This window comes from Phocoena sinus, chromosome 14 (assembly GCF_008692025.1).
Source record: "Phocoena sinus isolate mPhoSin1 chromosome 14, mPhoSin1.pri, whole genome shotgun sequence".
NCBI classification, from domain to species: domain Eukaryota; kingdom Metazoa; phylum Chordata; class Mammalia; order Artiodactyla; family Phocoenidae; genus Phocoena; species Phocoena sinus.
In genome coordinates this window covers 20,025,565-20,048,681 of record NC_045776.1, presented here as the reverse complement: position 1 = coordinate 20,048,681, position 23,117 = coordinate 20,025,565, and the positions used below count along the sequence as shown (strand labels likewise).

General features: G+C 39.6%; 1 protein-coding gene across 1 annotated transcript in view; it reads right to left on the bottom strand.

Annotated features, from left to right (window-relative positions):
- Positions 1–23,117, bottom strand: part of MBD2 (methyl-CpG binding domain protein 2) — a 78,275-nt gene that overhangs the window by 4,299 nt on the left and 50,859 nt on the right. Inside the window, exons 4-6 of the mRNA XM_032602498.1 lie at positions 6,745–6,835; positions 5,269–5,446; positions 1,056–1,194 (exon numbers count right to left, since the gene is read on the bottom strand). Coding sequence (XP_032458389.1) covers positions 1,068–1,194; positions 5,269–5,446; positions 6,745–6,835 — 396 coding nt within the window. The 3' untranslated portion in view covers positions 1,056–1,067. The remainder of the gene's footprint in view (positions 1–1,055; positions 1,195–5,268; positions 5,447–6,744; positions 6,836–23,117) is intronic.

Genomic DNA, 23,117 nt, shown 5'->3' with positions numbered 1-23,117 from the left:
CACTCCTACCCGCCTTTCAGGCTCACCGTAAATGCCACATCCCCAAATTCTTGTTGGCCCTCACATCGCATTAGCTCCCCCGCCAGCGGCTCTCCCAGCACCTTCATTTTCCCTTTATCGCACTGATCACAGTTGGTGATCATACAGCTATGTGAGCATCTGTTTCATACAACTGTATGGTAAGCTCTGTGAGCGTGGGGGTGTCCCCAGGACCCAGCACTGAATGCAGGACCGACTATGAGGACGAGGTGTGAGGGGCAGAGACGGGCTCGAAGGGCGCCACGGGGTGAGACTCCCGCTCGGCTCCGCTCGCTCTGCTTCTCGGCCCATCCCTTTCTCCTTCCCTCCCAACACCACCACCCAACACTCAGTTTTGCCTTCAGAGGATGCAAATAAATAATTGGCTTGGGGTTGGCAGAAAGACATGGCCCCCAAAAACGAAGCAGGATAGAAGTTGGGGAGCAACATGCCACATAAACCCTTGGAGACGGGAGTGTAGTCATCTGAAGAGAACATGTACCCGATGGAACAGAGACTGTGAGACTCCTACGTGAGTTCATAATTTGTACTTTTTAAGGTAAATTCTTTATCCTACTTTAAAATGTCCTTCTCATTCTCCCTGCACCAAGTCTGTGCTAGAGAGAACAGAAACGGAGGGAAAGAAGGAGGGATTTTGGCCTACTTTGTGACCATAATTTTACAGAGGGGACAACAGACCCCAGAGAGCTACTGTGGTAGAGGTGATGGTGCCTTCATCTCCTGCAGCTGCTTCTCCCTCCCTGGCAGAGTCCTTTCCTCCTCCTTCTGCTTTTCTCTGGTGACACCTTGGAGACCAGATCCCTTGCAAGTGGCTGCAGGGGTGTGAACATCTTCACATAATGAGAACAAAAGGATGCCACGCTTATATGGTCCTTCAGTATAGAGGGGCCAAACAACAGCACATGCACAGGATCTGCAGACGAGAAGGCTTTGTGGGCACTGCTGAATCGGGCGACAAGGGCAAAAGCGAGGAAATAAAAGACCTTAAGTTCCACGTCTCTCCGGTGTTGCTTTACCTGATGCTAATCTTAGGCTTCATCTCCACTGTCCATTTCAATGCCCATCTCCTCCGTATCAGCAGCTCGTGACAAGATGTCTGCCATCAGTGCTTCTTCCAATTTCTTACGCACTTGTTGTACTCGCTCTTCCTGTTTCCTTTTTAAAAACAGAGTAAAAAGATACTAATAATTTGGCCAGTACTGGAACAATGAAGCTGCCGAAATGGTTTATCTTTACTTCAAAGTCATGAAAATTCCTGAGAAACATACATTTCCTTCTCCTTAGACTTTGCAAAAGTTGCTTCTACCCTCACAAAACCAAGTCACATGGGGAATGAACTCTGTCAAAAAGAGGGACATTCAGACAGGCAGATAGCCCTCATCTCACAGAGAATTCCGGCAGGAGTAGATTTATTTCAGTGACCTTTTCTACAACTTCACAAACTTCAAATATGTGAAGATTCAGGGTTATTCCTATAAAGGATAATTAGAAATAATTTAAAAGCAGGGAAGGAATACAGAAAATAAAGAAGGAGAAGAGATTTGCTCAGTGAAGCACTGAGAAAGACAGAGGAGGTGGAGGCATGATGAGCTGGGATCTCGCTGCCACTCTCTGCTATGTCAGGGGAAAGGTAGTTGGAGTTCTCCCTGGGTTCCCAGGCCTGCTGGGAGCAGGCCATCAGGAAGGAACCAAGACCACGTGATCCTGTACACCAAGGACAGGGAATGAAAAGACTCTTGAACTGAGATGAGCTGAGTAGGTTAAGAATATGCCACAAGTTTCCCTGTGTCTTGGGGACTCTAAAGGAACCTCAAAAGTGAGAGTTAATAACACCGAGTCATAAAAAAGTTCAGACCCATTAGGTGAAAAACAAAGCACAGGAAGAAAGGCTATTGGTATACAATTCATCTTAAAAAAAGCAGGAAAAAAACGGAGACTAGCTCCTCGACAGGGCAAGAGAGGGATTCCTAAAACAGTTCTAGCAAATGAAGATGGTAAATAGAAATTTGCCTCCAGAACCCAGTGGAGAGGCAATGGTTGAAGACACAAGGGAAGGGACAAGACTGGCTAAGTAAAAGACTTAGAAAAAAAGCAAGAAAGGGAGAGAGGCAAAGGCCCAGCTGGGAGGATGAGCCTTGACTAGAAAACAGGACGAGTCACCTCCTGAGACCAAAGGAAAGGTGGTTAGGATGGATACAGAATGGGAGACGGAGCAGCCCTGGGACAAATGAGAGATGCAACAAGGAATACTGATGGCTCTACTGAAAGAAGAAGTGATTTTCTCCATCAGTAGTTGAGGAAGACAAATTATAACAATGCCCCAAACCTGGGAAAGCAGAAGGGTAGAGGAGCAATGTTCCAGAAGACTCCACTAAGATGCCCTGAGTATTCACCCCTTGGGCACTCAACCAGTTGTAAAGTTGTGTCTACTGTAGTCTAGTCCCCACGTCTCTCTATCTCATGAGACCATGTCCAAGGTAGTAAAATTAACATATACTGTGTAAACACAGAAACTTTAGACGTCATCTTTACTAAACTCTAAAAACAGCACAAAGAGATAAAAGGTTTGGACTTATATGTTTTAAATGAATTTTCAAAAAGAGGGGATCTGTCACTGAATTAATTGAGCTCTGTAGCCTCGATCATATTAACAGAAACTGAAGTTCAACCGATTTTCATAGAGTGGAGCAGAGTCATGAAGAACACAATGTTTATTTCTTAAAGTTAGCCCTGCCACTGGCTCAGTGACTCCAGCTTTATGATAAATGGCTTATCAGTCTCATGGCAGTCTCTCATGCCTAGTAACAGTGTATGAGAGTCTACACAACTGCCCTAAAGTCACCCCATCAGGAAGACAAAAAATGGAAGGAATGGTGCTTTTGGCTAGAGAAGTATATCTGAAACTCTTGACATTGGCCACTGTTTCTCTTTTGTCTTGAGCACTGCTTCCCACATTTATGAAAACTGAAATTAAAGCATCTGCTGGATGTGGTAGGCAGAATTCTAACACAGTCCCCAAGGTGTCCCCACCTGCCCCTGCTTACATTCCTAGTACAATTCTCTCCCCTAAGGGCAGGCAGAACTTATGAATATGACTGAGCTATCATTCTATGATTAGGTTACTAATAACTGACCTTGAGTTAATCAAAAGGGATTATCATAGAGGGCCTGATCTAATAAGAAGAGGCTTTAAAAGGGGCTGGGCCCTTCCAGAAAGAAGCAGGAGAGGGGATATTAAGGGAGCCATGGGGCAAGGAAATGCTGGCAGCCTTTAACTGCTGTGAACGGCCTCATCCCACAGTCAACAAGAGAACAGGGGCCTCATTCTTACAACTACAAAGAAATGAATTCTGCAACAAACTTAGGAGGAGCCCAGGCTCCAGAAGGCCTGCAGTCCTACCGACGCTTGGATTTCAGCTTTGTAAGACCACGGGAAGGGAATCCAGTCATGCCTGTCCCAGACTTCTGACCTACTGAACTGAGAGCTATAAATAGGTATTGTTTTAAGCTGTGAGGTTTGTGAGAACTTGTTACTCAGTATTAGAAAACAAATACACCCGTGGGTGAAAACAGTATCAAGACTGATGAAAATATATGTGCTTAATGTTGAGATTCTTAGTTGAAGGTTTAATACAGACAGATTATTGGCTACCCAATTGGAGAAAGGGTAACAATTCCATTTGCAGTCATGTATTTTGAACCTGTACTAATTCAACAAGAAATGTTTGCTTAATAATTTCTGTTATGACAATGAAATCAAATGGACAATTTGTTAGACAAGTTTACCCTAAAAGGAAAGCATCCAGATTTGGCTTTGAGACAGCTTCCTCCACCGTCAAAAGATCTGGTGTTGAAGCCGTCAGCATTCCCAAGACACCACTCAGAGAACCTCAGTCAACCCCCATAATGACCTGGAGGAATCCCTGCTGATTAACTGGGTACTCATTCCAAGACAGATAAGAACTTGTCTCCTGAGTAATTTCCTTCCTCAGAGGTAAGAATTGTCCAAAGAGCAAGTTGATTCCCTTCCCTGATTTTACATTTTGTTTTTCTTAAAAAATAACACTGATCGTAAATTCTATGTAATAAAGGCATCTGAATGCAACTTTGAACCATTCTACATCTTTGCAAAAGGAATCACTTTCAAACCCAGGAAAGGCTTTCCAATTATAAACCTAGCTAGACTCAGGCATTTAAAAACATTCTCATGCCAACTTTCATGGATTTACCAAAAAAATACAAATATAATACATATTTTTAAATTCAAAGGTGCCTTCTGCCGGTTTGGTCTAGGAATAATACTCCAGTAAAGCTTTCTGGTTTATATTCAGAGGATAGAAATAGTGAAGTGTACACACTGCCCTATATTTAAAGAAAATACAGTATACTATACAATCATTCTAGAGTAATAATACTGAAGTTCATAAATCCCATATAAGAATTTCTTTGTGGTCTTAAATATCTGGAATAGTTTTGTTTCTCTTGAGCAATGGTTTGCTTATACTCCTTGGGCATTATCAATCTGAGCTATATGTCTTCCTTTCAAAATTGGCTGCTAAAAACCTAATTTGTGGCCCAACCTCAGAAAGAGTAAAAGATGTTAAAAGATGCACTTGTGTCCGCTCCTCATTTGCTTTGTCTTTCTTCTCATTTGCTTCTTATCTGGCTTCACTGTGTGTGTGTGTGTGTGTGTGTGTGTGTGTGTGTGTGTGTGTGTGTGTGTCTTTGGAGTCACCTTAAATTTTTACTTGAAACAGGTTTAAGTAGAGATAAATAAATCTCTAAATTGAGCTTAAGTGAGATAAATATAATCAAGATAAGTAAACTGAATTTTGAAAACACAACTGAACTTAAAGTAGCACGGCAATGAACTGCTACTGCAGACGAACCAATGCAGTCAGCAATCACAAAAGGCATAACTGAATGAAGGGGTTCTTAGAGCAGAAAGGCAGAACCCCAGATTTCATAAGACACTGCAAAAATGATGTGGAGAGAGTACAACTGATCTGTCCTTTGGACATCATCGTGATGATATGCCTTATACACAGCACTGCTACCTTTTTCAAGCATGTATTTGTTTTAAATGTTCTCTATCACCTTTCATTAGTTTCACAAAAGCTCCTTCTGATTGATTCATCACTTACTAGATGTGCCACGGAACCTAACAGGCAGTATAAAATGTAACAAGTGTAAAAGACAAGCTTTTGAAGCCATGTTAAGCTGCCTTACCTAATGTCTTCATCTGTGACAATGAAAGCCTTGCAGAGGGGTTGAGATGTGTTAAGCCAAACAGCGGGGTTCTTTTCCACAGCAGCGGAGACTTGCCCTGTGATCGGTGCAGAGCTTGTGTGCAAAGCACTGGCAACAGCAGATAAAAGGGTCTCATCATTACTACCTGGACCAACTCCTGCAATTAGAAACATATATGAGTTAAAGGAAATTTCTAGATGTGCTGAGCAAACCTTATGTAACCTAAAACGACTGATATCTTTATATTCATTTGGGATCAGCTATTTAAAACTGACACAAGCCAAAGCAGCAAAGGACAATAGCATATCTATTTAGTTATTATACACCAAAGAATTAACATTAAAGAAACAGTAACAAAATACCTGAGTATTATAATAAAACTTTAACATAACTTAAAAATACATTTTCCAAAGTATTAAACTTTTTAAAAGTTGGCTACATTTCCACAAGCAAGTTCAATTATTTTAATATCTAAGTCCCTTCTAAGGTCATATTACACTCCAGTATCCCTATTAATGTGTCCCTAGGATCCTGGAATAGTTTCCCCTGTAGCTGTTTAACATTCGTTTCCAGCCATATCTCAAAACTTATCTTTTTTGTGTAGGGATTTCAAAGGAAAAGCCAATGCAAGTACGCTGTACCTGCACCTTTAACAGCTTTTTCAAATACCTAACAAAATATCCAAATTAACAGAATTAAAAACTGCACACCTTGACTACATGTAGGAGACTGGAACCATGGCTACATTTAAGTGCATTGCTTAAAGTCCTAAACTTGTTAAACCAGTTAAAGCAATAATTTCCAAGAGCACAGAGGGATGAGACAATATTCTAACCATGAATTATGAGGATTTTTGAGCAATCCACAATGTATCAAGTTTTAGAAGCCAAAGTTCCAATACTTGAAAAATAATGCTTCTCTAGAAGTTGGAATTAACATATGATATGACAAGCACACCAGCAGCTGAGCTCTCCACCCCAGATCCCACTCACTCCTGTCACTGGACCAACGGGCATCTGCTCCCACTGCTACTTGCAGCAGCAGTTTGTGGAGGGAGAGGCAGAAGGAGAGCTGTTGGCTGCTCTTTTGATAAGAGGAGGACAGAAAGAGCATGTGCTGGGGCCAGATGCTGCTTTGAGCTGCATCCTACCATTCAGCTGCATTTGGTTCTAAAAGCAGAACATGCGTTAATTTACATGACGAACCTAACTAACCTAAAGCCAAGATGTACACGCAGAAAAAAATCTTAAGTGAGACACTGCCCTGACGCATCCCTGCAACATACAAGCTTTTCAGGTACATTTCCTCTGGGTTTACTAAAACCCAAGAGGTACCTCATCCAGCAAGGCATACAGTCCCCAAAGCAAAGACTTGTCTCAATCATGTCTGACTCCACTGCACCTAACACAGAGCCTGGCACATAGTAGGTACTTCTCAACTGAACTTGGATAATACCTTGAAGACCTTTAGGTAGTTCCATGGTTTTTATAATTTGTTCAGTTACATCTGATGCACTAAGTCCTTGTAGCCTCTTCTCCCAGAAAAGCTGTAAGGCAAAACATCACTGTTAATAGATACATTCTTGGGACAAGAAAGTAGCGCATCGATGCTGTTGAATAATGAAATTGAAATCATTTCAGTAGTTTCCTAATTTCCCCACTTTTTCCTTACAAAAAGCTAAATGATATTCCAAACATGACTTCAACACATCATAATTCTTTCAAGTTATATTACTCAAAAACTTTTGTTATTCTATGCAACCTATTCACTTGTTACATACAATAGATATTTATGTGCTATGTACTATATATAGTCCTTTATAAGGTATCTTCCAAAGAGTATAACTTGAATTTTTTAAAGATTCATTTGGCATGAAAATTTAATGTTATAATTTACCAGGAAAGAAAAAAACTATATTATGTAATACCTCTTAATCCGATATTGTTTGGGAAATAACTCCTCCATCTATGTGATTTTTCCAAGACACTGAAGTTTAGCCCTGTAGCATACTTTAAGGGGAAAAGGCCATTTTTTAATGGAAACTTGCCTAAAATGTCTTACATACTTCCTTGCTTTTTAAACAGGATGTAATGTTCATGAGTGACTCTCTTCCTGTTGCACAGAGCCTGGGTCGCCTTAGCCACTCGGGGGCCCCAGGTCATCCTTCCGGCACCAGTGAGCACACTGAAGTCTCTTCACACCCTCTGGGGCTAGTGAGGTACGCAATTGCTTATTCAAACACTAAATGGTCCAGGACAGTTCTGTTTGATTTTATACCCTTCCTACACTTAGTTCTCTCTCCTAGTTGGCTATTACTTCTCACTAATATCATTCATCCATTCGACATGTATTTATTGAGCTCCTACTATGTGCTGTGCTTGTCCTGTGGATGCAACAGTAGATAAGACAGTGTCTTTGTCCTTAAGCCTCATCTCTTTTCTAGTCTGCTTCATATTTACTACAGCCCAAAAAACAGATAAAGGAATTCCTCAGGATTCGATATACCTGTCTTTAACCCTGGATACCCAGGGCCTGTCACATGGTAAATACTGAAAAAATATTTGTGTGAATGACTGAATGTGGGAGTAAATGGACTCAGAATCAGGATCTTGAGGGACACACAAACCCAAGTTGAGAGCCCAGCTATAGATGTATGACCCTGGACAAGTTCTATAACCTCCAGGGTTTCAATTTCCTCTTCTGTAAAATGTGGCAGCAATGACTATCATATAAGATTACTGTGGAGATTAAATAAAGCAATATATGTAAACACCTGTCACAGAGTAGGAATAAGGTTCATCACATTTACTTTTAACAAATTTTGACCACTCTGAGGGCTTTTCAGGCTTATATTCTAACTTCAGGATATATGAAAAGTATCAAATAATCGCCTTCCAGACAAATGAAAAGATACATTAAAATACTTCTATTTATGGCAGAACAATAATATGTTAGATTATATAATAACCACAATGCTAGCACCAAGAGTAACCTGCTTCACTGTCCTTTGAAGACCTCTGGTATGTGGTTAACAGCTCCTTGTATCTCCACACAAATTACATCAGCAGCAGAATATGTGGTCAACACATATGAGGACATGAACATATCAACCATCATGAGAAAAATAGTTAGGTGAAGGTAATAATTAATGAATGTGATAAATGTCTCAAGAAAGTCTGCCTGCTTTTCCTCTTTGGGGAAATAACAATCATCTATGCTTTGAATATCACAACTATAGGAAAAAAACAAGAAAAACGAAAGTGCAGTTAATTCATAATGAAAAAGCATACAGAGGGAGTCAGTGAATATGAGATTAGTAAGTGCTTTTATAATAAAATTATATATATATATATATAATTTGTAAAAATAACACTGCCAAAAACCAAGTTTGAAAACCTTGTACAGAGATGATTACTAACAAATTACACCTAAAAATTCCAATTCTAGATAGCAAAAGTTAAATTGTTTACCCTCTATAATTTTTAATGTTTAAATTCCTATTAATTTGAAGGAAAAAAAATTTAGAAAGAAAAATTTTGCAGAATAAATCTTGGATTGAGAAACAAGTGTACAGCTCTAGATTACAAATCCTGGTACCACTACGCGTCATCTGATAGCCCTCAACTAAATGCGAAGCTGAAACTGAAAGGTTGATGAGCTCTTTATAAATGAAATGCTTATGCCATGAAAATGGAGATACATGTACTTATGAATGTGTAAGTGCGTATGTGTGTATTTCTCCCTGCCCCTACCCACCCTGAGAAGTGCGGAGGTAGTGGGAAAGTTCAGAGCAGGAAAGGAGGCTAGTTTGAGAAAAGAAAATATTTAACTGGTCAGGGGTACCACTGCCCTCCTCTCCATCCTGTCCACCATGCGTTCAAAGCTAACAAGCTTGCCTAGGTTCCATGAGGACTGGAACCATCTTCATGAGCTAGATGTCTGTTTACATTTCAATATGTCCCTAACTCACTTTCTCTACACCCATCTTCTCAGGTTCCTGCTTGTTTTGTTTTGGAGAGGGGGGATTCTTTGTACTTTAAAATATGTTTAAAATTTATACTGAGCAGGCATTATGCTAAGTGCAGTAGTCCAGTCTTTTACATATTGTATGATTGAATTTATATGACATCCTAAAAAAGAAAAAACTACAGGGATGGTTGCCAGGGATTAGGGGTGGAGGGAGGGTTTCACTGCAAGGGGTTAGCACAAGGGAATTCCTTGGGGTGCTGGAATTGTACTCTCTGTTTTTTTTTTTTATATAAACATAAACTTTATCCCGCTGATACAATTATCATTTTTTTTCCCAAGCCAATTGCTCAAGGAATGATCAACATGCACTATCTCCATTCTCCCAGGCCCAGTTCAACTTTATTACCCCAGCACCTATCCCACGAATTTCCATTAAATTTACTGTTAAAACTTAGTCAGCTCCTCTCACCAAGTTCAGTGACCTTTTCTCGTTATCTCTGGTCACTTTATAGCCCTGCATGCTTTGGAGGGCTGCAGCGAAAGGGAGAGGTCTTCCTCTGCCTGAAATTAAAATTCCTGATCTACTCATTTATGTATTCCACGTGTTTACGAGGTGATTAACTGTGGTAATCTAGAGTTCTTTTTATTGAATTTCCAGTAGAAATCTAAAGACAGAAATATCGAAAAGATGAATCTCCCTAAATTTGTAAGGAGTCCCCCACTAGGACAGCTGTCTTCTCCACCATACTTTCATGAACACTATTGCCTTCATAAATCCTAATCTACCCAATGAAAATCTGATTTCACCTGCCAAATCCAATAGTTTTCATGGCTTAACCTTGCTGCCTTGTGTGAGGTCAAATAATCAATGTAAGACTTTTAAGGATCTAATATTTGGAGAAACTCCCCAATGTGCTATCCCTCTCAGTTATTAAATCCCTTTCTAATCGCCACTAATCAGACCCTCCTCTAATATCATGTTTTCTTTGTCACCCTCCAGTATATAAGAGAACTGGATAGCTCCCATGTGTGCATCACTTTAAATTGCCAACGATCTGGGCAATGCCCTATCCAACAAGCCAGTCGATAGAGAAGCACAGGATGTGATTAAGAGTTGTCCCAAATGAAAAAGACTGCCTAAAATATCACTGACAGGGACAGTGCAGCTTTGGAGAAACCATCCTACTAGAAAGTGGAGTTCATCTCTACACCTTTGCTCCTCACATGAATGTAGGAAACACCTCTATGACATCAGTGGAAGCACAGCTGCAAGTACTTTATCTTAGAGTCCCAGAGGACAAGCATGATGCTGTGTTGTAACTAGGACTTTGGCAGACTCTTTCAACATGCCTTACAAATGAGATCCAAAGATGAGGGTGAGGAAGAAATGGGGGTGTCAAACAATTGCTCATATCATGCACAAACACACATCCCAATTCTGATGTGCTGGGATGTAAGGCTGATCGTGTTTATTAGGACTGTCCTACATCACCCTGAGCTTAATAATACGTACTCTGAAGGGATCTGTGCTCTTCGGAGGAAGTCAGAACAGAAGGTTTTATTGGAAAAAAGCAGTAGAGAATCCATCCAAATTACAGATACTCTTTTAGTGCCCATTATACACAAAGCACTTTGCTGGGCACCAGGGATAGTTATTAGGATAACTGGCAATCAGGCAATCACTGCCCTCTGGCTGCTTACTGTTTGGTGAAAAACTAGCGAAACTCTATGAGGTAGACTGTAATAATTGCAATAATGAAGATACAAAATTAACCTCCAATTTGGGAGAATCTGGAAGGACTTTTAGGAAGAGTTAGCATTCGAAAAATGTGTAAGAATTCTATAGAAGAGGAAAGACTACTCCAAGCCAAGGAAATAGCTTAAGCAAAGGCAGGGGAGTGAGACAGAGAGTATGGGCCAGTATTTCTAAATGGTTTTTATACACAAGAATAACCAGGGTGGCTTGTTTTATATGCATGTTCTAAGACCTCAGCCCCAGAGATTCTGTTCAGTAGGTCTGAGGTTAGATAGCTGGCCTTTATTTTATTTTTTTAACCAGTGTCTTAGGTGATTCTGATGCAGGCCGGGGATCTCAGTTTGAAAAAGGCTGGTCTGGTCTGTGCTGAGAGAACGGCAGTACACACACAGGGCTGTGTACACTGATCACCGAGACCCCCGAGTTATTCCTGATTCTACCAGAAGATAAAAAACACATCATGCTATCCTCTCCTCACAGAGAACAGGAGGAAGGTATTTGCCTTTCTATTTTTCACTGCAGGAAGACGTGTGTCAAAGTACATTTAAGAGTATACCAAATTATTTAGGTGTAAACAGAAAAAGGGCTTGCCCAAAGTTCTGTTTGTGCCCAGGCATATCCTCTTGGTGGAATAAGAGGAGGAGGATGACAACTCCCACTTACCCACTGAGCCCTTTCCTTCAGCCTGGCACTGTGCTCAGGGCTTTACATACAGTAATTCGGTCTTTCCTACAGCATTTTGAAGAAGACATCATTGGTCCCACCTACAGTAACTCACCAAAGGTGCACAACTAGTCAGCGGTGCAGCTGGAATTAAAACTCAGGTCAGTGTGATTAAACCGTCCTGGTCTTAACAGTAAAAGCTCTGGAAGAACACTTACATGCATGGCTCTGTGCTAACAGTAACAGGCCTGAGACCCTTGTAGTCATGAAATCAAAGGCAGATGAAAGATCGGTAACTGCTAAGAAAATTGTCAAGTTGCTCTTAATCCATTTACCAGCTAAGTATGCTGTGTAAACTGCCCACTGTAGGTGACTGGTGCCGACGCCTGCCTCCTCCTCATGTAGAATTAAGAGGCCTGGCCGTGTAATGTATTTTGGCTAAAGCTGGCACAGGGTTTCAAGATGATATCAAGGGACATCCCTGGTGGTGCAATGGCTAAGACTCTGCACTCCCAATGCAGGGGGCCCGGGTTCGATCCCTGGTCAGGGAACTAGATTCCACATGCATGCCACAACTAAGAGTTCTCATGCCACAACTAAGGAGCTGATGAGGCGCAACTAAGGAGCCCACCTGCCACAACTAAGACCCAGTGCATCCAAATAAATAAATATATATATATATATATATATAAAATTTTTTATTTATTTTTGGCTGCGTTGGGTCTTTGTTGCTGCACATGGGATTTCTCTAGTTGCAGCGAGCGGGGGCTACTCTTCAATGTGGTGCACAGGCTTCTCATTGCAGTGGCTTCTCTTGTTGAGGAGCATGGGCTCTAGGCACGCAGGCTCAGTAGTTGTGGCTCGCGGGCTTCAGTACTTGTGGCTCACGAGCTCTAGAGCACAGGCTCAGTAGTTGTGGCGCACGGGCTTAGTTGCTCCACAGCATGTAGGATCTTCCCAGACCAGGCCTCGAACCCGTGTCTCCTGCACTGGAGGACGGATTCCTAACCACTGTGCCACCAGGGAAGTCCCCAAAATAAATAAATATTTAAAAAAATATATGTGGGGAAGCTCACATGATAAAAACCAAAGAATTGGTATAAACTATATTCTCTACAAATTACTTTCTTAGAATTAATCGCAAAAATCAATGACATTGAACAACACATTTTTTATTTGGTGGATAAAAATTAAAGACAGAAACCCGTACTCCAAGAAAACTCCTTCAGATAAGTCACATGAACAATGGAGTGTTAGCTCCAATGGATGTTTCATAAAACAGGAGAGATGGAGTGATTTATGAAGCTTATAGAATGGAAGACTTTTGAGTTTTTTTCTGTAAGAGTACTTTTTTAGGTTACTTATGCGAATACCTATTTCTCATGAACACAAGGAAAAGCATCTAGATCAAATACACATTTTCATCCACCATTATATTTAATTTGAAAAGCACTGTGTAGTGTTTTAAAAGAATTCACTGATTAAAAGAAATTGACCTCCTATGTATACTCATGACCTCAACTTGAGAGTCAACTGGACAGTAGGAAGACTGAACTTCTGAGTAGCTGAGTGAACGGGACTGGCCTTCAGAGTCAGACGGACCTAGGTTCAAATCCATTCTTTGTCATTTACTAGCTTTATAAACTTAGACAAGTAACATAGCCCGTTTCAGCTTCCTACCCTATGGAATGGGACAATAAAAACAATCTCAAATGGTTATGGACACTACATGAGGAGGTTTTATAAACACTTGAAGATAACCCACAGAGAGCAAGTATCAGTTTACTACTTAGTTTTACCCACGGCATCTAGCACGCTGTTCATCACACAATAGTACCTAGTAAGTAATTGGTCATCTTACTAAAATTAACAAATATAAACACAGCAAAAAGAGTCAGCTCGGAAAGGTGCGTATTTACAAAGTAAGACTGAGACATGCATTCCGGTCTGCCAGTCCTGCCCAGATTTTCAGCGGTGGGGGGCCTTCTTGCTACTCTAAGTATCTTAAAACCCTTCCCCTTCCTTTTCTCATCCAAGCCAGTCTGCGCCCCTCCTGGGCCCAAGGTTGGCTGGGAGAACTCTGGTAAGCTACACAGTTTGCAAGGCCCAGTACAAAATGAAAATGTGAGGCTCTTATTCCGAAAGTTATTAAGGTTATTTCATGATGACAGCACAGCACTTGACCAGGCACGGGCCCTAGTAAGGAACTGCTCAGGTCACATGCCCAGGAAGCCAGAGGGATGGTAACTACCGTGCCGGGTGGAAAGGAGGAGAGACCAGCAGAGACAGGAGACCCCTGTGCCGTGTAGCAGTACTTAGGGAAACGCTGTGGTATAATCTCATTCTGTGAATTCCTTAAAAGTAGCAGGGCAATAGAAAATTGTTCTGGCCGGATCTACGCAATAACAAAGGAAACTTCCCCTCACTCCGCGTCAAAACAGCCCAAGGATTTCTCTTCCCTCTTGTCACTCCTCATTTGGAGGACTGGAGAGAGGACCCCTGCCAAAGCCTCTGCGACTGAGCTGTACGGTAGGAAGAAGGGAAGCCCAGGGAATGAGGAAACCATAATGGGGAAGAAGGACAGAAGCCTAAAGAGGGATGAGAATTTTGTTCTATTTAAAGTACAGTGAGTGGATAACATGGAAGCTTTTCATTAAGATTTCCTGAAACTGTCATTTTCTTGTTATTTTTACTCCAACTATTTCCATCCTGTGATGATAGTAGAGCCCTTAGAGAAACCTCAAAAGGCTATGAGCTTGTTTCAAGAACAGAAGGTAGAAAAGAATCTGGAAACAAACGACATTTCTGTTCCTCAGTAAAGCAAGAAGGCAAAAAACTCAAACCAGTGGCAGTAGCCTAGAGCTGAGTTTCTCAATCTTGGCATTACTGACGTGTCAAGTTGGATAATTCTTGGTTCTCAATTTTTAGCGACATCCTTGGTCTACACCCACTAGATACGAGTAGCACCACCCCAGTTATAACAGCCAAAATGTCTCTGGACACTGCCAAATTTCCCCAGGTATTTGGGGTCGGGGCAGGAGGACAAAATCAGGTCTGGCTAAGAACCAGGGGTCCAGAGAAAGAAAAAGGGGAGAGGAGACAGGAGGTTTACAGTGGCAGGGGCCCAGATCTCACAGCTGAGACAGAAGGGAGACCCTTCCCTGGCATATGCATCACCACACCAGCCCCTTTCTTGACTTTCAAAGAGTCTCCATCCCAGCTCTCCATTCCCGGGCCTTACCAGAACCACACTAAGTGGCCTGGAGCTGGGTGCCTCTTTCGTCACTGCCAGACAGCCAGGGGGGGAGTAAGATAAAGCAGAAGTGGGAGAAACACTTCTTACCTTAAGAGTTGAAATTGAACACACTTCCTGATAGAAACATGGTTTCTACAGTTATGGTTATACTGTAGAACAGTATACTGTATACTGTTACATGGTTATAAACAGTAATTATTTTTAGTAATTCAGACACACTCTAGATTTAATCGTCTTTTATGGGCTGATCTAGGACACTAGAACCATTTATAATATTTCCATTGGAAGATGTGGAGTTCCAAATGACTGCAACACGACATCTTATATCCCAACCTGTAAGTTGAAAAGCATCTGTGTGTACAGATTTTAGAGGGAGTTCTCTATTATTACCACAGGATCAGAGACCATATGTATGTGCAAAGATGTCACTGACTACTGAGAAAAACACAGCTCCATTCAGAATGACTTCAGGTGTTCAAATATAGGTATGGTAACAAAATAGAACCATGGGTTGATCTTGAACATTTTAACTTCCACAAATTCTTAGTATGTAGCTATCAGTAGGGCCTGGCCAATATTAAATTAAAAGTCCAGGGAAAAAGCATCCCACCAAACTGAGCCATACAAAAACTTAAAACTTAGCTCTTCATATAATTTTCATATCTTGTCTTAAATCACATCTTCCCTTCCCTTTTGAAATTATAATCTCCATTAGAAAAAATCAAACTGACTATATAGAACACACTGAGATTTCAATAATGAAACTGAATTCATCTAAAACTGCTATATATCCAAACTTCTATTTCTTATTGCTCATTTTAAATACCACACGCTGAATATTAGCTCCTAAGCCAAGAAGCCTGTAACAATTGACTCCACAGCTGACTAGAAACACCAGCAACTGAAGCCTAAAGGCCCCAAATTTCTTCAGTTATCCTCCCTGCCCCACAAGATCGCCCCTGGACCATTTCGCCCTTCCTTTACTTTTCTCCTGTCTCAGAGGAATAAGTGTCCTGCTGTCTTTCCGACAGCTTCTCTACAATGATGCTTGGTCATATCTTCTCCTGCCTCCTTCTGATCCCGCCCATCAATTTAAAAAGTCCTCCTCTCACACTTTCCATTTTACCCCTTCCTCTCCTTGGAATTCTTCCCCTGAAGTGACAGATACACTGGAACATGGCTAACATAAAAAGTGTCCTTATTTAACTACATCTCCCTCAAACCATCTGTCTTCCTCCTTCCACCAGGAGAGAAACTTTCTTATTTCCTCACTTTCCATTCATTCTTTCCTTCTAACCTCGACTCTACTCCTACTATTATATTAACACTGACCTGCCCAAAGTCACAGTAACCTTCTAATTACCCAATCCAATTCCTGATTCAAGCTTCCTTTGCCCTACTTCACTGTTGCCACTGCCTGCTGTCAGAAGACTTATGGAAGTCTGCCTTTTATGATGCTTCTCTGTATGTTTCTGTATTTTCTGTTACTGTTAGGCAACAGACTGACAAAAGACTTCTAACAAAACAAAAGACTTCTAACAGTAATTATCAAAGAAATAAGACTATAAGCAATTTTTCTAATAAAAACAAATATTTAAAATGTATGAGATGAAATATACCGGGACTTCCCTGGTGGCGCAGTGGTTAAGACTTTGCACTCCCAATGCAGGGGGCCCAGGTTCAATCCCTGGTAAGGGAACTAGATCCCACATGCATGCTGCAAGTAAGAGTTCACACGCCACAACTAAGAGTTCGCATTCCACAACTAAGGAGCCCACCTGTGTGCCGCAACTAAGGAGCCAACGAGCCACACCTAAGGAGCCCTTGAGCTGCAACTAAGGAGCCTGCCTGACACAACTAAGATCTGGCGCAACCAAATAAATAAATAAATATTTAAAAGAAAACAGAACAAAACAAAATAATTATCAACATTAAAAAAAGATGTAATATACCTTTTAAAGTATTTGAGCACAGAAGTGTTAATACTTTGCAAAGTAGAAGAAGTTACATTTAAAATTTAACCATTTTATGAATTTTAACTTACACAGTCTTCATCTCTGTCAAGAGCATGATGCGAGACACTCAAATTTCATGGGATGAATTTGTGGCTAAGTAGAGGGAATACAGGGTAACAGGAAAACCACTGGTTTGGAAGTTTAATGCTTTGGTCCTGACTCAACCATCAAATAGATGTGTTGTCTTAGGGAAGTCACTTAATCGCCTTTGGATGTATCTTCACTAGTAAAATAGAAGTTCTAATAACTGCCTTATCTACCTCAGAAGATAAACACTGATATAAAACGAGGAAGTTCTTTGAAAACATAAAAGTTTTATTGTATTGTTTAGAATATTTTCCAATGTTAGGATTTCATAAATTCGATGAATATCTTACTCACTTTTCTAAGGCTTTTGCTAAATCTAATCAAAGAACAAAGGATCTTGTCATGTATTTTTAGACTAAACCAAAACCCCAAAAATGTACACTTTATATTCAGTGATTCATGAAAAGCTAAATATGCAAGACACTGGGTTAGGGCTACACAGAAGAACAATGTTTCCTGCCCAGAAGGAATTTGCTGTCCAGTTTATAAACTGCTCTATTTCAAATCAACCCCATATGATATCTGAGTTGCTAGTTTTGGTCAGCAAAAACAACAACTTAACTTAAATACCATGGCCTGCCAACATCAAAAGACAAACATGAGATACCCTTTTATTTTGGGGTAGTGGGCGAGGAAGAAAGGGCTAGATAATGACAAGAAAATTATTATGTAAATCAAGGAAAAGCCTGACTCATGTGGCTGTGCAAACTACAGTGAGATCACTTGTGAAGGCAAAAGATAACAGTTTGGGCTGGAGAGGATGGAAGGATGAAGCAAGAGGCAGTGGAGCTGAGGAGGATGGAGGTGCGGTAACCGTCCGCTGCAGCTGCTCGTCTGAACTCTGTCATGAACGCCACTTCACTTACACAAAGTTGGTAGGTAATACTTGCCAAGTACCTGAAAAGGTACTGTTACCCTAAGATAACCATGGAATAAGAATACTTGCTCATGAGGCCTATAAGTTTTTCATGTGTTACTCCCACAGGAAAAGTTGTAACAATTTTCTTATTAATATGGAAGTCCATATAAGGATGTAGCTATGTTCCTTTATTTCTTGTATGTCACATTTCCACACAGTTGAAATTATTTGTTCAGTGTCTGTTTCCCTTATTAGATTGAAAGTTTTATAAGGAGAGGATGCATGACTGATTTGTGTGTTTGTACAGCACCTGTAATAGAAGCAACAATATACTCTGTTTAATAAATGAATTAATGATTTCAAAACCCACTCAAGTGCAAGAACTTTAATCTCTGATAGAGAGCTATCACTAGTTGTTTATCAGAAGAGAGGCCCTTCAGAAGAGCTTCCCTGAAACTAATTTCAATAGTATAAAGTAATTCCTCATTTTTATAGTGGAACATCAATACATACTATTTCCTTTTTAATATCAATAAATCAAGAAATAAAAGTACATACATACTATTTAAAACATGACATTGAGCAATGACTAGAACTAAAATCAGGTTACAAATCCTCAAAATTATCAGAAGTATGAATTTAAGTGGAAAACCCAGACCTCAGAACAAAAATATTAATACCAGAAAATGACAATAAAATATTAAAAACAGTATATAAATAGAATGATAGAATCAAGACCAAACGTATCTATAAAATCAATAAATATAATGGTCAACTCAGCTATAAAAGGAAAAAAGACCCTCAGATCAGATAGGAAAAAAATCAACTGTATATTTTATGGAAAAAAAAATTTCTAAAAATAAAGGGACTCAAAAAGCTGACAATAAAGAGTAAAGAAATAGAAAGCAAATATAGACAATGAGAAAACAAAGGTTCCAATATTACTAGAAAATTACTTCAAGGCAGTAAGTGTCAAATAAGACAAAGCTTAACCCATTATAATTAACTAACTTCCATAAAATAAATATTATCTTAATACATTTGATGATAAAAGTAGGAGTTTGGTTTTCCATGGGGAAATGTGCATGTATAGACTGAGTTCAAAACTTGTTAAGAAAGCTCTCCCCAATACTTCATTCCACCTTTCACCTAGATACTACCAACATCAGAGAAAAGAGGGTATCACAGATACTACAAACATTAAAAATATTACTAGAAAATATTATGAGCATCCTTATATCATTAACTTGAAAATTATGAAATGCACAAATTCCTAGAAAAACATGTTCTCAAAGTTGGTATAGGAACTATGAATATTCATCCATGTACTCATTAAATAAATTGAATCTGCAATTTCAAGGCCTCCCACTTAAAAACAACAACAACAAATTAGGCTGAGATGACTTCACAATTAAGTCTTCCAAACATTTAAAGAAAAGTACCAATCTTCCACAGATTCTTCCAGAGAATATTAAAAGAGAGATCACCTCCCAGCTTATTTTACAAGGCCAGCAAAACCTTGATACTAAAGCTTGAGAAGAAAATTATGAGAAAAGAAAAATGCACATCAATCTCTCTTGTGACTATAAATGCAAAATATCCTAAACAAAATAACACCAAATCTAAACAGTGATAACACAACATGACCACACTGAGCTTAATCCAGGAATTCAAGGTATGTTTAAAGGTTTTTCCATCTAAAAAAATCAAGTCTTGCAATTTACCACATCAACCAATCACTGTAATTCACCCTATTAACAGAAAAGAGATCATTATATCATTTAACTAGGTAGGGAAAATAATTTGATAAAATTCAATACCCATTCATGAAAAATATTCTTAGTAAACTAGGAATATAGTGAATTTCCTTAATTTGACAAAGGGTATTTACCAAAAAACCTACAGCAAGCATCATATTTAATGGAGAATCATTAAAAACGTTCCCTGGTATTACAATAACAGACAAGGATGGCTGCTATCACTTTTATTCAAGATCGTATTAGCATTCCAAGCCAGTGAAATAAGACACGGAAAAAAAGAAATCAAAGGTTTAAGGATTGGCAAGGAAGAAATAAAACTCTCGTTTGCAGCTGATATGTTTGTTCATGTGCAAAGTTGGAGAAACTCACTATCTAATAAATGAATTTAGGAAGATAACTGAATACATAGTCAATATACAAAATTCAGCTTATTTCTTCATATTAGCAACAGATAACTAGAAAAAATTTTAATGTAATCAGAATAGCATCAAAAAACATCAAATATCTAGAAATCAATTAAAGATGTAAGATGTCTAGACTGAAAACTATAAAATCTTAATGGTGGGATATACCAGGTTAGTGAATTGTAAGACTTAATACTGTAAAAATGTTAATTCTCCCCCAAATTGATCTATAGATTTAAATCCTGGCAGGTTTTGAAGAAGACTGGACAAGCTGAGTCTAAAGTGTATGTGGGGGACTCCCCTGTTGGTCCAGTAGTTAAGACTTCACCTTCCAATGCAGGGGGTACGGGTTTGATCCCTGGTCAGGGAGCTAAGATCCCACATGCCTCATGGCCAAAAAAAACCAGAACATAAAACAGAAGCAATATTGTAACAAATTCAATAAAGACTTTAAAAATAGTCCACATCGGGCTTTCCTGGTGGCGCAGTGGTTGACAGTCCACCTGCCGATGCAGGCGACACGGGTTCGTGCCCCAGTCCGGGAAGATCCCACATGCCGCGGAGCACCTGGGCCCGTGAGCCATGACCGCTGAGCCTGCACGTCCGGAGCCCGTGCTCGGCAACGGGAGAGGCCACAGCAGTGAGAGGCCCGCGAACCACACACACACAAAAAGGTCCACATCAAAAAAAAAAAACTTTAAATAAATGAATAAACAAATAAAATAAAATGTATGTGGAAATGCCAACAGCCAAGACTAACCAAGATAATCTTAAATTAAGAATAAGAAAGCTGGAAAACTTACACTACCAGATATCAAGACTTTTTATAAAACTACAGCAATTAAAAGAGTGCAGTATTGAGAAACAACAAACAGACCAATGGAATAAAACAGAGTGTAGAAACAGATTCACATGTACAAATAGGGCAAAGGAGCAGAACAGACCAAAAACAGACTTTCACAAGACTTTCACACTTACACATTTCATTTATGACAGAGGTGACAACACAAAGCAACAGAAAAAGAATGGTCTTTCAGTAAATGGCGCTGGATCAATTGGATATCCATATGGGAAAAAAATAAGTCTACCTCACATCATACACAAAAGTCAATTCCAGACGGATCATAGACCCAAATGCAAAAGTAAAACAAAGCTTTCAGAAGATGATATGGGGAATATATTGATAACCTTGGGGTAAGCAAAAATTTCTTAAACACGTCACAGAAATAAAAGGAAGAGACTGATAAAGTATATCCTTTACTTTTTGTAAATCATCATTGAAGTATTACATACAGAAAAGTGTAAAAAAAACATAAGTATACAGCTCACTGGAGTTACATAAAGTAAACACTCATGTAACTACCATGCAGATCAAGAAACAGAATATCACTAGCATCCCAGAAGCCCCCACCCCACACTCTCCCAGTCTCTATCCCACCTCCCAACTCTCTTAAAATTATGAACTTACACTTACCAAAAAACGCCATTAAGGAAGTGGATAAGGTAAGTCACAAACTGGAAGAAGATATGTGTGATAGATATATCTGACAAAGTACTGATACTCAGAATATACAAAGAACTCCCACAAGTCAATGAAAAAAAGATAAACAACATAACAGAACAATGCATAAAAGAGTAGGCACTTCAAAAGAAAGGATATCTATGCAGCCAATAGACATACAAACAGTGCACAGTATCATTAAATACCAAGGAAATGCAAGTTAAAATTGTAACAAATACACCTAAACACATACCAGAATGTTCAAATTTTTTTTTTTTTTTTTTTTTTTTGCGGTACATGGGCCTCTCACTGCTGTGGCCTCTCCCGCTGCAGAGCACAGGCTCCAGACGCACAGGCTCAGCGGCCACGGCTCACGGGACCAGCCGCTCCGCGGCATGTGGGATCCTCCCGGACTGGGGCACGAACCCGTGTCCCCTGCATCGGCAGGCGGACTCTCAACCACTGCGCCACCAGGGAAGCCCTGTTCAAATTTTTAAAGACTGATAATACCAAGTGCTGACAAGAATTTGAAGCAACTGCACACTACCGGTAGAACGGTAACTTTGTATAATCACTTTGGAAAACTATATGGTAGCATCTAATAAAGCTGAACATATGCATATCTATGACCCAGCACTTCTACTCCTCTATAAGCTCAAAACCAAACACACATACTACAATATTCACTGAAGAATATCCATAATAGCCAACAAGAAAGACAGAAACTAAAATAACAGCAACAGAATGGTCAATGCAGGGAACAGAGAAAAAGCAAGTATCATACAAATAAAAATTTTCCCTATAATTAATAGATTCAGAGAGGAAAGAGTAGAGGTTGTATCCATAAAACAAGAACAGCAAAATTTTACATACAAAAGCCAAGAAACAGCTGCTGGAAATTAGAAATATGATCATCAAAATAAAAAAATCATAAAAAGGACTAAAAGTAAAATCAAGAAAATAGCCCAGAAAGTAAAACAACAATAATAAGATGGAAAATACAAAAGTAGAAATAGTAGAAAAAGTAGAAATAGATGGCTAATACACAACTCATACGAAGAGAGAATGGAAAGTTAGGTGATTCAGGAGAAAATGGGAAAAAAAGACACAGGAAAATTTCCCACGCAAAGGATAGTAGTCACGTCTATCACCTACTAAGTGCCTGGTGAATGACAAAAGGCCTACAGGCACATATCAGTGAATTTTTAAAAATCATAAATATACTAAACTTTTTAAGAGAGAAAAAAAAAGACCATAAAAGAGGAACAGAGATTGAGCACGGCACTGAATTTCTCTTTGGCAACTCTAAAACTAGAGAACAATGAAGCAACGCCTTCAAAACTTCAGGGAAAATGATTCTCAATCTAAGATTTCATACCCAGACAAACTTGGTTGTGTCCAGCTGGAATAAAGTTTATTTCCAATGTGCAGGTTCTCAACTTTACCTCCCATTTTATTTTATTAGAAAGCTACTAGAGGATTTGTTACAAACTGAAGGCGTCTACTGAGACAGAGGAGGACAGAATTCCAGAAAACAAACTCCCCACACAGAAGCACA